A 14001-nucleotide genomic window follows, 5' to 3' on the forward strand; every position below is an offset into this window, starting at 1 on the left:
GCCTATTACTTATGGCATTATGGTATTCTAATAAATGATAAATGTTTTTGTTCAGGACATTGAATATCAATGCCAGAGCTTTGGTGAGAATAAGTCAAGCAGTGGCCAAAAACATGATAGATGCCGGTATCAAAGGATCTATTGTAAATATTTCCTCGACGATTTCAACAGTAAGCTATATTATATGAAGTACTATTATATTATTTTTCACAGCGGTTAGCATGTAGGTATCACATAAGATTAAACTGTTGTAACCTTGTAACTAAAGCCCTGGCTTAAATAACTTATAACTTATAACTTTATAGTTTTTATAGTAGTAAACATTTTCTAAATTGCGTATATGAACCAAAAGTATTTTATCTGTAAACGTTAACAGTGGCGCCGAATGAAATTAAAACGGGTAGTTTAAATAATTTGATTGCCCTACCCACTATTTCAAATTTACCAACCTTCTGAACATTTAAATATGACGCACCGTAGCTCTGTATTCCATAAATATTTTTTTACGTCAAAAGTCCGCATACCATATAAAATTAATTAGATAAGAGGACGGCACACCCGCATGTGTCTGCGTCTTACATATACATAATATATGACATAGCAAAATTTCGTTCAGCGGAATCAATTTTATGCAGTTGACTTTAATAATAGAGGAAATTTACCTATTAACAAACTTAAAGATAATAATATTATCTAGGACATCTCATAGACTTTTATTGATATTTTAATTTTTAAATGAGTTATAACAATAGTTATGTACAATATTTAAACTTTAAAATTCTCGTAACTCACTTCAAAATTAAAATATCAATAAATGCCTATGAGATTGCTTAGATAATATTATTACCTTTAAGTTTGAAAATAGGTTTGGTAATTACTCTTTTTCTTTGCTTGAAAATTTGTAATTGTATTTATGTAAGACGGAGACAGTATGTACGGGTGTGACGTCCTCTATTGAGATATCGCTGTATCGGTGTAAAACCATGTTGAAATTAAACTATTATATTTTCAAAGTCATATCATATCTAATCATGCTAGTAGAAATTGTTGAATAATTATAACTCAATTAAAAACTAATATGCAATTTATAAATATTATAATATATAATATATATAATATAGTGATAGGTACATCGTTTAGATAATATTATTATGCCGTTTCCGGTATTACCTATCTATTAATATTATTTTAACTTAACTTAATATATTGTATTTAAACGATAGAAAAAAAAAATTAAAAACCATGTGCGGAGTTACAGTGTAAAAAAAACTTAGACCGCAGCTATACACGGCATTTTCCACCGCGTTTCGAATGCTGCGTATTCTACATCGTTTTCTGTCCAATTGAAAATGTGTTGGTTTATATTGAAGTAGCTATACATGACGGACGCAATACGCCGCGTTTTTATTACTTCGGCGTTCGCCCGCCAAAATGCAAGCCGGCCGGCGATTTCCGCCGCGGATAAAAATGCGGCGTATTATACGTCCATCGTGTATAGCTACTCTGATATAAACCAACGCATTTCTGATTCGACTGACAACATCGCGGAATAGGTACGTCATGTACAGCTCCGGCCTTAGGGTGTTAAAAAGACCTTGTACGCGAAGTTGAGGTAATATATTATAAAATGGCCACCATGCACCGTTTTAGTATAGCTATATAACAAAAGTTATGTAAATATAACATTTTAATTATAAATAATTTAATAACATGCTTGTCTTTAATAAAAAATTGTAACAGAATGACGCGTGCAGTCTTCGGCATTCTGCAGTGTTCTATTATTTTATTTGCCACCCATTCGGCTTTCAAGGCAGTTAATTAAATTATTACACGTAATACGTGTTTGGTGCCATCAAACGTTAAAAAAATAACAAATTAAATACGCCTTACAGCTGCCAAATTAGTAGGACATAAGTGGTTTAAGCCTCACAATAACTCAACCACATTAAATTGCAATTTTTTAATCGCATTGGATAATTTAGTTAATGATGATACTAATGTTTGACTTTCTAGAGAGCTATACCCGATCATACAACGTACTGTGCGTCTAAAGGAGCTGTAAATCAAATCACCAGAACAATGGCAATCGAGCTGGGCAAATATGGTGTCCGTACGAACAACGTAAATCCAACTGTCGTGTTGACCCGTATGGGTAAAATCGCTTGGTCAGATCCCAACAAATCTGAACCCATAATGAGACGTATCCCACTGGGCAGATTCGCAGGTTTGTGTACAATAGAATTCGAAGAGCGTGCTGAAATGAAAATCCATCTCGATGCGCGATCCACAAAAATATTCACAATATATTATAATAATATTTAATTTTGTGTTAATGCCATTTTTTAGAAACCGACGATATTGCGAATGCAGTCATCTTCATGCTCAGTGACTATTCCACTATGGTGAACGGAACGTCCCTCGTAGTTGACGGCGGATTCTTGGCCGGATAGACAGCTTCGCCGCAGTACAAAACTATTAAGGAATTCACTAGTTCAATATAAAAATGTACTTTGTTTTGTTTACACATTTCAAGTAGGACATTGTATGTGATTTATATACGATTATATTGTACATTCATTGCATACAATGTGCAACACTTAAATACATTTTTTGACAATAAACTGCGAATCCTGAAGTATATAATATAATCATGTTTTACATTTTATAGTAGTACAGCTTAGTTTTGTGCTCCTTTAATCATATAATAATAATATTCAAATTATCATTATATTTTTACTCTATAATGGTTTAATTTACCACTATTATCATATTTAAAAGTATATTATCTATTATCTAGGCATCTCATCATAAGCGTTTGCGGATGTTTTAATTTTGAAAAAAGTTTAAAATTAAAAATTGTTGCATAATTGTATCTACATATTGTTATGATGCTAGCTTCTTAATCAATTAAGTATCAAAAAATATGACCTCCCAGGTCATTATCTAATTAGGAACCTAGGAATGAATAGGTTTATAAATTTACTATTATGATACGAATAAATACTTACTATAAGAGTATCGTCAAAAGGTACTAAATACATTGCATTTTCTTTCAACTCAGTTATACTTGATATTTTTAAGACCAAGATTAAACTGAATTGGTTGGTTTTTTGTCGAATCACAATCTTATATTTTATCAAACACCATCATATATACGATATTTTTCCTGCAGCAAGAGTAAATCATAAATATACCTATGTTAGTAGAAATCTTAAAATAAATCAGAATTATGTATGGTAAAAGTAGAAATTGTAGAATATAATTTGTAATGCATTCAATAAATCAAGCAAAATATGAATTTACCAAAGGCAAATTGGACATAAAAACATTTTGAGATTTGATCTACGAGAAAATTTGAAAAATAACAAATACTATTGTTAAAATCATTTTTTAATACTTTATTTCTATAAAGATTAAGTATTTTATTAGCTTTCAACAGAAAGAATTCATCATAAGCACTAACACAGGTATTAGTGGTATAACATCATGACAGTTTTATAAATAAAATTGTTTTCAATGTGCATGTCTTTAATTTTGAGTTAGGTAATTTATAAATTATAGGTACTGAAAGTATAAATCTAACAGTTATTAAAATATTAACTAAAACAAAAAAGTAACTTAATATTAAAAAGTGTGTTTAATAATATTATAATTGTTATTATTAAAATATTTAAAATTAAAATTCCAAAATATCATCATATGGAAATAATTAAGATTAACTATATGCCCAAATTACAATACATGTAAAATACGATAGTTCAATGAATCTAACTATGTGTAAAATGTAAACAAAAATCATGTTTTCAAAAGCACATAACGATTTGTAAAAATATTGTACCATATATTTATGTTACAGTAAAACATGTATAATATTTGTTTAGATACATTTTTGGAATGGCAAGGGCAACATTGAGTTATTATGCGGAGTCGTGTATGTATATTATTTATCAATAGTTATTAAAATCTACACGATCTCGCAAATTTATGGAATTGTACTCCACCGATTAGGAAGACCGTCACAAGAGTTTCGCAGACGGGAGATGGTATTTTACGGCACCAATTTTATAACGTGTAATTACTAATTTGCAATTAGGTACGTTTGTAATTTTGCGCCAAAATATAAAATTATAACATGTATTTTGCGCCACGATAGAAAACGAAATAGAAAATATAATTTGTGCCACATTTTCAATTTCACAATTGCAATTGGAATTTACCAGCAGATAAATTTACTGATATCGCATAAAATATACAATAATACGTACCGACGCGTATCCAATACAACATTGTTGTGTTCTACTGATAATAGAGACATAATCGTATCGATTTATTATTTATTGTTAAGTAAAACATCGAACAATATTGAACAGCAATGTCTTGAATTGTGATATTTACAGTTGGTCCTATATATACACAAATAAATGATTGGATGAGAAACCTGCACACAAGTGGAGAATCCAGAAATAAATCGATTATGATTTACACATACGCATTATTTACACAATATTGGTCGTAGAGTAACAAGCCACGAGTTCCAATTCAGGTAGGTACTAGGTATATTACTCTTACTAAATATTTTTTTTTTTTTTTTACACCTAGGTTCTAACTTAAAATACTGTATGGTGTACTGTTTTTTTCTATTAATATCAACTTTTGAAAAAAATTATATGTACAATTGTAATTGATAAAAACTACTTCTTCAGCACAAGTTTGGCTTATAGGGGATGTTGCTATTCAATGTATATAATGTTTCTGTAAATATATCACCTGTTTAATTTGCAAAAAAAATTTAAATAAATAAACTATGATTTTTTAAGTAAATTAAAAATCTGACCATGTATATTATCTAGTTATAAACTGAGTTAATAGCTAACATATAGCCACAAAATGTCTATAGAAAGGCCAACAACATTTGGCCCTTATATTATTTTTCATAATTTGACTCCAATGAGAAACTTATAGAACCTATTTATTTAAAATTTACCTATGGATGGCGGAAGAAATTATTTTCATATCTTAATACTAATCAAAAATAATATTTAAGCAATGTTAAAAATTCACTTCATGTCTATAAATAAAAAACGGTTAAAATACAATATTTATGTAAATACTAAACAATTCAATATAACATTATTTTCTTGTTTTTGTGGTATTTAGAAAACAACTACACAAACACATCTAAATTAGATTTTTTTTTTTTTTGGCTTATTAAATCTAAATTAACTAGACAATCATTTGTCATTCAATTGCTTGTATAGTTTTTCAATCGTCAATAATGGGAAAAATTTATTTTATATAGGTACTGCACTGGAATCTAAAAAAATTTTATAATAGGTAATTGCTAGTCTATAAGTTTCATTGGATGCAAGTTTGTACTTTCAGATAAATCAAATGATTTCATTTGGATTTTTACTTTAACATTATTATGGTTTTAAAAAATTTAAACAGTTGGTAATTTTTTTACTTTTAACCGTTAGGGACCAACTATGGATTTCAATTTTTTAGAACATAAAAACTGTTCACTTTGAGGGTGTAAATGAGATATTGATGCAACAAACCATAATTATCTGTAAACACTTTTTCTAGTTCTTTAATTTATTAAATAATCTAATACAGATATGATTACAATATGTAGTCTTAATTTTCTAATCATTTATTTATGTGATTTGATTAATTTCAAAAGAGCTCAGTATTTGGCACTAATCCTTATTTAATACTATGTCTAATATATGAATAGTCAATAGATCCTAATTTAACTTAAATTGAATGTTTTTTATAAATATAAAATATAATATAGCTAGTAATAATATATCTATCTAATATAAGTTTTATAATAAATATTACACACTTGAATAATAAATAAGTTAATTAAAAAAAATGTATGTAAAATAATTGAATTCAAATAAATGTAAAAAAACATAAACACATATCTACAAATAATTTAAGTGGTTTAAGTCATTTTAAAAATATTTAAAATAAAGAAATAGTGTTCTATCACACAGAAGTAATAAATTTATGTTTCAAAAAAATCTCTATTAGGTATATTTTAGAAAATATACTTGGCCCATTCATTTAACCGACTTCAACCACCTTAAAAAGCCTTTGGCTTTTATTTATCACAAAAAAAAAATGAATAATACACAAGTTAAATTAAAACTTAAGATACTTAAAAAAATAAGTTATATAAAATGATTCATTAATGCATTAAACACAAATGATTTACCTAAAAACAATAAGGTATTTCTAGTCAGACATACAATAATGACGACACTTAATAGTTAGTAATAATAAATATTTATTTTACATTATGAAACTCTACATTATAAAACCTAACTAAGTGTTATTGTTATTATTTTATGCATTGCTTATTATTAAAAATATGTCATTTTATTGGTAGACACAAGTCACAAAAATAAAAAAATAAAAATGTGTTATGTAAAGCTTATAAGTATATTTTAATAAAAGAATAGACATCTTCTCTACAAACAAGGCACTCACTTGTTTCTTCTGCACATTTAACACAGGTATAGACATGTCTACAAGGTAAAAATACTGTTGACATTTCTTCTTTAAGACAAACTTTGCAAAGCTTTGGGTTCAATTCATCGCCTGAAGACATTTTTGAACTGCACGGTTTTAGTTTGAGATTTTCATCATTTTTTTTATTCACACATAAATGTATTCTAATTAATCTTGAGCATGACATTCTACACATGGAGCAATAATTAAACGATAAAGCACATTCAATGCAGGCAATAGCATGACCGCAAGGGACAATAGCAACTTCGATTACTTCTTTATAGCAAATTTTGCATAACATATTATCTGGTAATAAATTTGGTGCTAGCTTTTGAAAAAGATGCTCCTCAATTTTATCAGATAATATTTTGGTAATTTTTATCTCCTTAAAATGCCTATAAAAAAAAAAGTAATAATAATATATATGTATTAAACATTGTGATGAATAAGTCGTGGCATTTGGTATAATTAATAATACATACTAGGTGCGATCAAAAAGTAAGTTGCATTGGGCCTTGTATCTGTATTGGTAAGTAGAGATTTTTTTAATAAAATTTGGTTTAAGTTTAAGTTTGCTTGAATGGAAGTACACAATTTCACAACGGAAAAAAAAGCGAAAAATGCAACTTACTTTTTGATTTACATTTAAGTATGTAAAACAATCACCCAACAAATAATGTTCTAAACCTAAATTCAAATTATACAGTTAGATAAGCCAATACTACCAATTCGAATTTTAAATCCTCTATACTATTTATGTTCAACAATCCATGCAGTTCCAACTAATCTACAGATTTAAAATACCTCGCACTTTATCCCGTCAACCCACAACACAGCGTAGTATAATTATATATTATTAACAAAATAAAATCATTTAAAATTTCCAAATTGTAATTAATGTTGTAGTAATATAGTATAGAAATAAAATATAATTATACTTTTTAATATAATAAAATAAATTATAAATTCTATTTGTTAGAATTATTAAACAAATAACGAAAAAAATAATTAATATAAATTAAAAAATGCATTTTTTATTAAATTGGTTGTTTTTATTCAACGAAACGTACTTTTTTGTTGATTGTATACTCATTTTAGATTTGAGTGTGAGTGTATTTTTCTTTGCAGCAATCAACTTGAATAATTTCTAGTAATAAAATACAAGTCAAATTTCAAATATTGTTCTAATGTAGTACAATTATTAAATTACCAGTTGATTGGATTTTATTTCATCGCTTTCCACGTCATTCGCCCTGTCGCAAAAGCTTTTGCCTTTCTTTAAAAACAAATAATTACAAGTTTTCGACATTTCGGCATGTACTTCCCATGGGTCAAAGTCTCCATTACATTTAATGATAGTAACACCACAATAAAAACAAGTCAAACTATCAGTATAACCATTGCCTAAGAACATAATAAAATATTAAAATGAACAATGAAATATTATCAATATTATTATCATTTTACCTGAATAAAAAAATCCAGCTTTACATACAGCATTAATATCTAGTTGCAATGATATCACACATCTATTAAATGATTTGAGGCGGGCATTCAAGGCAACCATTGTTTCATAAAATAAAGGATTTACAAATAGCACAATACCCTCAGTATGTAACTTATCTTCTATCGTTTTTACTCCCAAACTGGTTAAGCCATAGGGACCAGAAGGATTGTTAAATTTTCCTAAAATATGATTAAATTATATAATTATTTCAAGCAATCTGCAAAAGTGAAAAATTATCATTTATTTATCAGACCCAAGTCATTTAAACTGCAATAATAATAGAATATCCTTCAAATTTTACTTTATAATAATTATTATTAAAATTCAAAAAAGTCTGTAATAACAATTTGATAATATTATTAATTAAAATTTAAAGTTGATTCTGATGCTAGTATACAATTTATAATGATATTGAAATTTGTGGAGTTATTTTCAAATAACCATTTAATTAATATATGAGTTGTCGTTATATAATGATTTTTCGGTTATAGTTATGTTATTAAAAACACATAGTATTTACTTCAAAATCTATTATGTTAATTCAATACAAAATTATAAAATATTAAATATATGTGATACTAACTTTTGTATGAAATCACGAATGGACATTGTGAACTGTGATTCATATGTTCACCCATTGGAGTATCATTTTTTTCCCATTTATCAAATTCTTCCAAGCACGTAAAACACTTTACCTTATCTCCAACACCTGTGTAAACAAAACCAGCTTTGGCCATATCACGAGGTTTTAAAAAGGTAACAGGCCAGTCTTGAAACGTATTCATACGACCTCTACTTGTCGTCATCTATAAAGAAAAATAAGAATTAATTACAAAAATATTAAATTTATTTGATATTTACTTACAGACTCTCGAAGAAATCCACATCTATTAGTAGCGATACTAAAATGTATACATAATGGATTATCACCATTTCGCCATGTAGAAAGTCTTATTTTGCAAGTACTACATCTCACTAGATGTTTAACACCTAAGTAAGCAAAACCAGCTTGGGCCATTTCAAAGGGTGATATAAAAGTTAGACTCCAATTTTCATTAAAGGTTTTCAAACGACTTTCAAAATCCATATTAATATTCATGTCAATATCCATCTGCAAAGAAAAACACACATATCAATTAATTTGCATTTAATAAATAAAAACATCCTTTTAATACTCAATATCTACCTAAATGAGGGTATTGTACTAAGAGAAATACACAAAAATATAAATATTTTATAAATTAGATTTAACTTAAGTTATAGGAATTCTATAAAATATTGACTACCTATTAACTATTTAAATAAACACATAACTACATAAATTGATATCTTATTATTACTTATTATAAGATATCCGTAGCGTAATATGTTAATGATCCTTATAATATTTAAACTTTATATTATTTATTAGTTTATGAAATGACAATAATATATAAGTTTAGATTAAACAAAAACATGATTAAAAATAGATAATTGGTAGTATAAATATATAACTAATCAATCATAATAAAGTTAATGTAAGTGACAAACATTGCGTAAAATGAAACATACATAAAAAAATACGATGACCAAATATTATTGAAAATTGACTGTGACAGTTGTCGCTCGAAAAGCAGACTAAACAATCGGAGAACATAATTGAAATCTTTTATGATTTTAAAGACAAATAAAAGAAGAACTTCTTACCCTGTATTCGGTGCTAGCGGTTTTGTGTTTGGATTCACAAAATACGTCGTTGACGGACAAATAAAAAGTGATGAAAACTAGCACGTCTATTAGGGGCACCGAACAAAAGGTGACTGCAACTTCTGAAACGTCAAATATCACAAACTCATTAACACTAGCCGGACTCGATAATTCACACACACATCGCTGATAAGTGATGAATATAGTAGATGTTTTTGGAATTCTATACTGCTGATATACTTACTATCGGTTTACAAAAATGTAGCTTTATATGAGCACGTCTCCTCCGTACCTAACTTATGTTGTAGCTAACTAATTTCGACTGATTGATTTTTATGTAAAAATAACGTAAACCAATAAACAGTACCAGGAGAACTACGTTAAAGGCGAATTAAAGTAATGAAATATATTTGAACACGCCGGGCCGGCTTGGGGATCAGCAAAAGCGAAACATACTAAACAGTCATGCGCATCGAGATGTATATAGTATACCATATATAATATATATATACATAGTATAGTATAAACATCTATATGGTCATGCGTCATGCCCGTAATACTACGATCAATAAAACGTTGCAATTTAAGCGATTAGGACGGAGAAAAATGATAATATACTCATTATTATTCCAATCGAAATAGCTAAGCTCTAATGACATTGATAAGAACATTAAGAACTCGTTGAAGTATAGGTTTTTGGTAATCTATTTAAATGTATTAATTTGTTATATATTATCATAATTCATTATAACATTTTAAATGAAAAATATATTCTGTAGTAGTGCTGTGTAAAATTATAATAAAATAACGTTCAACAATGCGAAGCAAATTATAAACCATTAACTTTAATTTAAAGTGGCTGTTTTTGTGTGCACTACGATACATTTTGTGCACTACTCAAAATAAAAATGTGCACCACCTTTATCGTACTACCTATATTACATTCTGCGACCATACCTTGGGCGAATCGATGTTACTATAAGATCAAATTAAAATATGTGCTCTACGGAAAATCAAAAAAATAGCCACTGAATTTTTAAATATAATATTATATTGGACACCAAATTGCGTTAAAAAACCCATTAAATTGGCGTCAGTACGCAGCAAACTTGATAATAAAACGAGTGTTTGGTATCTTCACTTAATTTTATATTATATAGTCAAATCACGTCATGATTGTATTGATTGATTAAAAATAAAAAACAAAAACGTATAATACTATAATACTATTTAGGTATATTAAACTACTTATAAACAATAAATAGCAAAAAGGAAAATTTATTTTATTCACAAATTAAAAAACTATATTAATAAATTACTTAATACATAAAGCATTTTTTAAAAATTGTAAATAATAAAAAATAAAAAAAAATGATAAAAAATTTATATTACAAACTTTTTTTTTAATATTAGGTAATGTTACTTGAATTTGTTAATTTATTAAACTTTAAATTATGAACGATTTTTGAGTATGCAACTATTCAAAATTGTCATATTGTCACGTTTCATAGTTTCATACCATATAATAATATAAATATAAATTAGGTAGTTTTATGAAAATACGATATAAAAATTATATTATTATAACGAATTACCCGAAAATGACACCAAAACTTAAAAAAGAGCACTAATAGCTAAAACTACTTTAAATATGTAAAAAGTAGCAAAATAAAATTTCATATTTGGAGTGCTCAAAACAAATTTATAGCTTACCCTGCTATTTTTATCAGTATCCAATAACAATTAGCAAATGCTATAAAATCAGAGTCCTGGTTATAACAAATAATAATTGGTACGGGTTTTATCTTTTTACAATTATTAACAAATGTCATACAGTAAATAAATAGGCAAATAGCTAATTATACCAAATTGGTCTATAAATAATTATTTTATACAGCATACAATTAATAATTTCTTTATTATTTGTAGTATTTTTATTTCTTTTTTGAATAATAAATTGTACCAATTATTGCTTCAATAACAATGCCATTCAATAAAAAATGAAAAAAAAACCCGATAGGTCCAAAGTACTTCTGTAAAATACATAGATTCATGCATAAATACAAAATTTAAAGTTTTATAAATTTATATAAAATATAAATATCATATATTCATATTATGAGATTTTAATTTAACTATAACAGTATAACATAAATGTCCCAATCATGATATTAAACACAATAAGAAACTATGAGATATAAAATTGGGGATGAGTACGAGAGTCTTTCGGCTTTCCCTTCTTAGAGGTACTAATGTATAGAAGATATTTATTATGTTTATTTCTTACCTTCTTATCTTTCGAACAACTTATGGTCATCAGGTGCTGTATCTTGTCCGACTGGGTATAGTAGATATTAAATAATCAGAAGAGAAAGAAATATATTGAAATGTTATAATAAAATAAATCGAAAGATAGTGTTACAGAAAATTACATATATTACATTTATAAAAATCAACAGAAAAATAGAATATTTCTTGAGAATGTGTTAGGTGAGCGACTGAGCGTCGTGTTGACTGTCAGAGCCATAATATACTGTCGTAAAGAAGTTAATATGCCGCCTATGTACATGAATTTACAGACCGCGGAATTTATCATTCGTATATTGATATCGTTATAATATGTACTATTATAATAATAATTTATGTTTTTATAATTGCAAAGATAATAAATTTTCTTAAATTTAAAAATACTTAATTACTGATAAATGATAATTATTGTTTGTAGATTAATATTTACTTGTACTGTTGAACAGATAATTTTTATTTAATTTTCTTAAATCTAAAAGTAATTTAATTAATAATAATTATCTTTCGTTAATTATTGTTTGTGCAGCTGTACCAACGTGCCGGCTTGGATATAAGCAAAAGCAAAACTCACTACACAGTCATGCGCATCGAGAAGTATATAGTATACTATATATATGGTGATGCGTCATGCCCATAATATTACGATCAATAAACTTAGCAAATTAAGCTAAGGACTGTGCGGAGGAAAATGAAAATATACTCATTGATTATTCCAGTCGAAATGACTGAGCTCTAGTGACATTGACAAGAACTCTTGAAGTATAGGTTTTTGGTAACATATAAATGTATTAATTTGTTATATATTATCATAATTCTTAATAACAATTTTTATGAAAAATATATAGTATATACCTACTGTAGTAGTGCTGACATGCTGTGTAAAATTATAATAAAATTACATTCAGCAACGCAAAGTAAATTATAAACCATTAAATTTTATTTAAAGTGGCTATTTTTGTGTGTACTATGACACATTTTGTGCACTACGAAATTACTCATGTTCACCGCTGTAACGATTGTTACATACTTATTTATAAACATAATAATATACAACTGTAGGTACATATTATATACTTACACATATTATATATTATATAGTATACTTCCATATATGTATATAGGTGTATATATGTATGTGTATCGTAAACCAAAACATGTAAAATATATTATGATGATTGTGCATTATGCCCTTTCATTTTCTAATTGAGTGGCAAAAGATTTAAATATGTGGGTTGAATACTTAAATATTTATTAGCAAAACAAAAGTTGTTATAGTATAAATACACTTAATACATAATAAAAAAATTGTTTTTCAATTTTTAAAAATTTTATATAAACATATTATTAAACAAGCTATTTTATATTTGGTGTACATTTATATCTTATTTGAATAATAAAAGATTTAAATATGTGGGTTGAAAACTTAAATATTTATTAGCATAATAAAAGTTGTTTAAGTATAAATACACATAATATTGTGATAAAAAAATTGTTTTTCAATTTTTAAAAACTTTACATAAACATATAATTTAAGCAGATATATTATATTTAGTGTCCATTTATATCTTATTTGAATGAAATTTGTTTTAAAAGTTTGGTTTGAATACTTAAATATTTATTAGCAAAACAAAAGTTGTTATAGTATAAATACACTTAATACATAATAAAAAAATTGTTTTTCAATTTTTAAAAATTTTATATAAACATATTATTAAACAAGCTATTTTATATTTGGTGTACATTTATATCTTATTTGAATAATAAAAGATTTAAATATGTGGGTTGAAAACTTAAATATTTATTAGCATAATAAAAGTTGTTTAAGTATAAATACACATAATATTGTGATAAAAAAATTGTTTTTCAATTTTTAAAAACTTTACATAACATATAATTTAAGCAGATATATTATATTTAGTGTCCATTTATATCTTATTTGAATGAAATTTGTTTTAAAAGTTTGGTTTGAATACTTAAATATT

At 26.4% G+C, this 14001-nt stretch overlaps 2 protein-coding genes across 9 annotated transcripts in view; one reads left to right on the plus strand and one right to left on the minus strand.

Annotated features, from left to right (window-relative positions):
- The window catches only part of LOC114131462 (L-xylulose reductase-like), a 39009-nt gene extending 36367 nt beyond the window's left edge, over positions 1-2642 (plus strand). The window contains exons 4-6 of one of the 4 annotated variants that reach the window (XM_050205520.1): positions 56-170; positions 2014-2224; positions 2347-2642. In XM_050205520.1, the coding sequence (XP_050061477.1) occupies positions 56-170; positions 2014-2224; positions 2347-2450 (430 nt within the window). In that variant the 3' untranslated portion in view covers positions 2451-2642. Of the gene's footprint in view, positions 1-55; positions 171-2013; positions 2225-2346 lie in introns of those variants that run through there. The other 3 variants (XM_050205519.1, XM_050205522.1, XM_050205517.1) reach the window with 3 other exon arrangements.
- Positions 2643-5833: 3191 nt separating this feature from the next.
- Positions 5834-14001, minus strand: part of LOC126551613 (putative inhibitor of apoptosis) — a 94153-nt gene continuing 85985 nt past the window's right edge. For 2 of the 5 annotated variants that reach the window (XM_050205514.1, XM_050205512.1), the window contains exons 2-8: positions 9713-9834; positions 8892-9137; positions 8610-8832; positions 7987-8205; positions 7730-7923; positions 7590-7666; positions 5836-6914 (exon numbers count right to left, since the gene is read on the minus strand). In XM_050205514.1, the coding sequence (XP_050061471.1) occupies positions 6443-6914; positions 7590-7666; positions 7730-7923; positions 7987-8205; positions 8610-8832; positions 8892-9137 (1431 nt within the window). In that variant the 5' untranslated portion in view covers positions 9713-9834 and the 3' untranslated portion in view covers positions 5836-6442. Of the gene's footprint in view, positions 6915-7589; positions 7667-7729; positions 7924-7986; positions 8206-8609; positions 8833-8891; positions 9138-9712; positions 9835-9956; positions 10468-11999; positions 12074-14001 lie in introns of those variants that run through there. The other 3 variants (XM_050205513.1, XM_050205511.1, XM_050205510.1) reach the window with 3 other exon arrangements.

Source organism: Aphis gossypii, chromosome X (assembly GCF_020184175.1).
Source record: "Aphis gossypii isolate Hap1 chromosome X, ASM2018417v2, whole genome shotgun sequence".
Taxonomy (NCBI): Eukaryota; Metazoa; Arthropoda; class Insecta; order Hemiptera; family Aphididae; genus Aphis; species Aphis gossypii.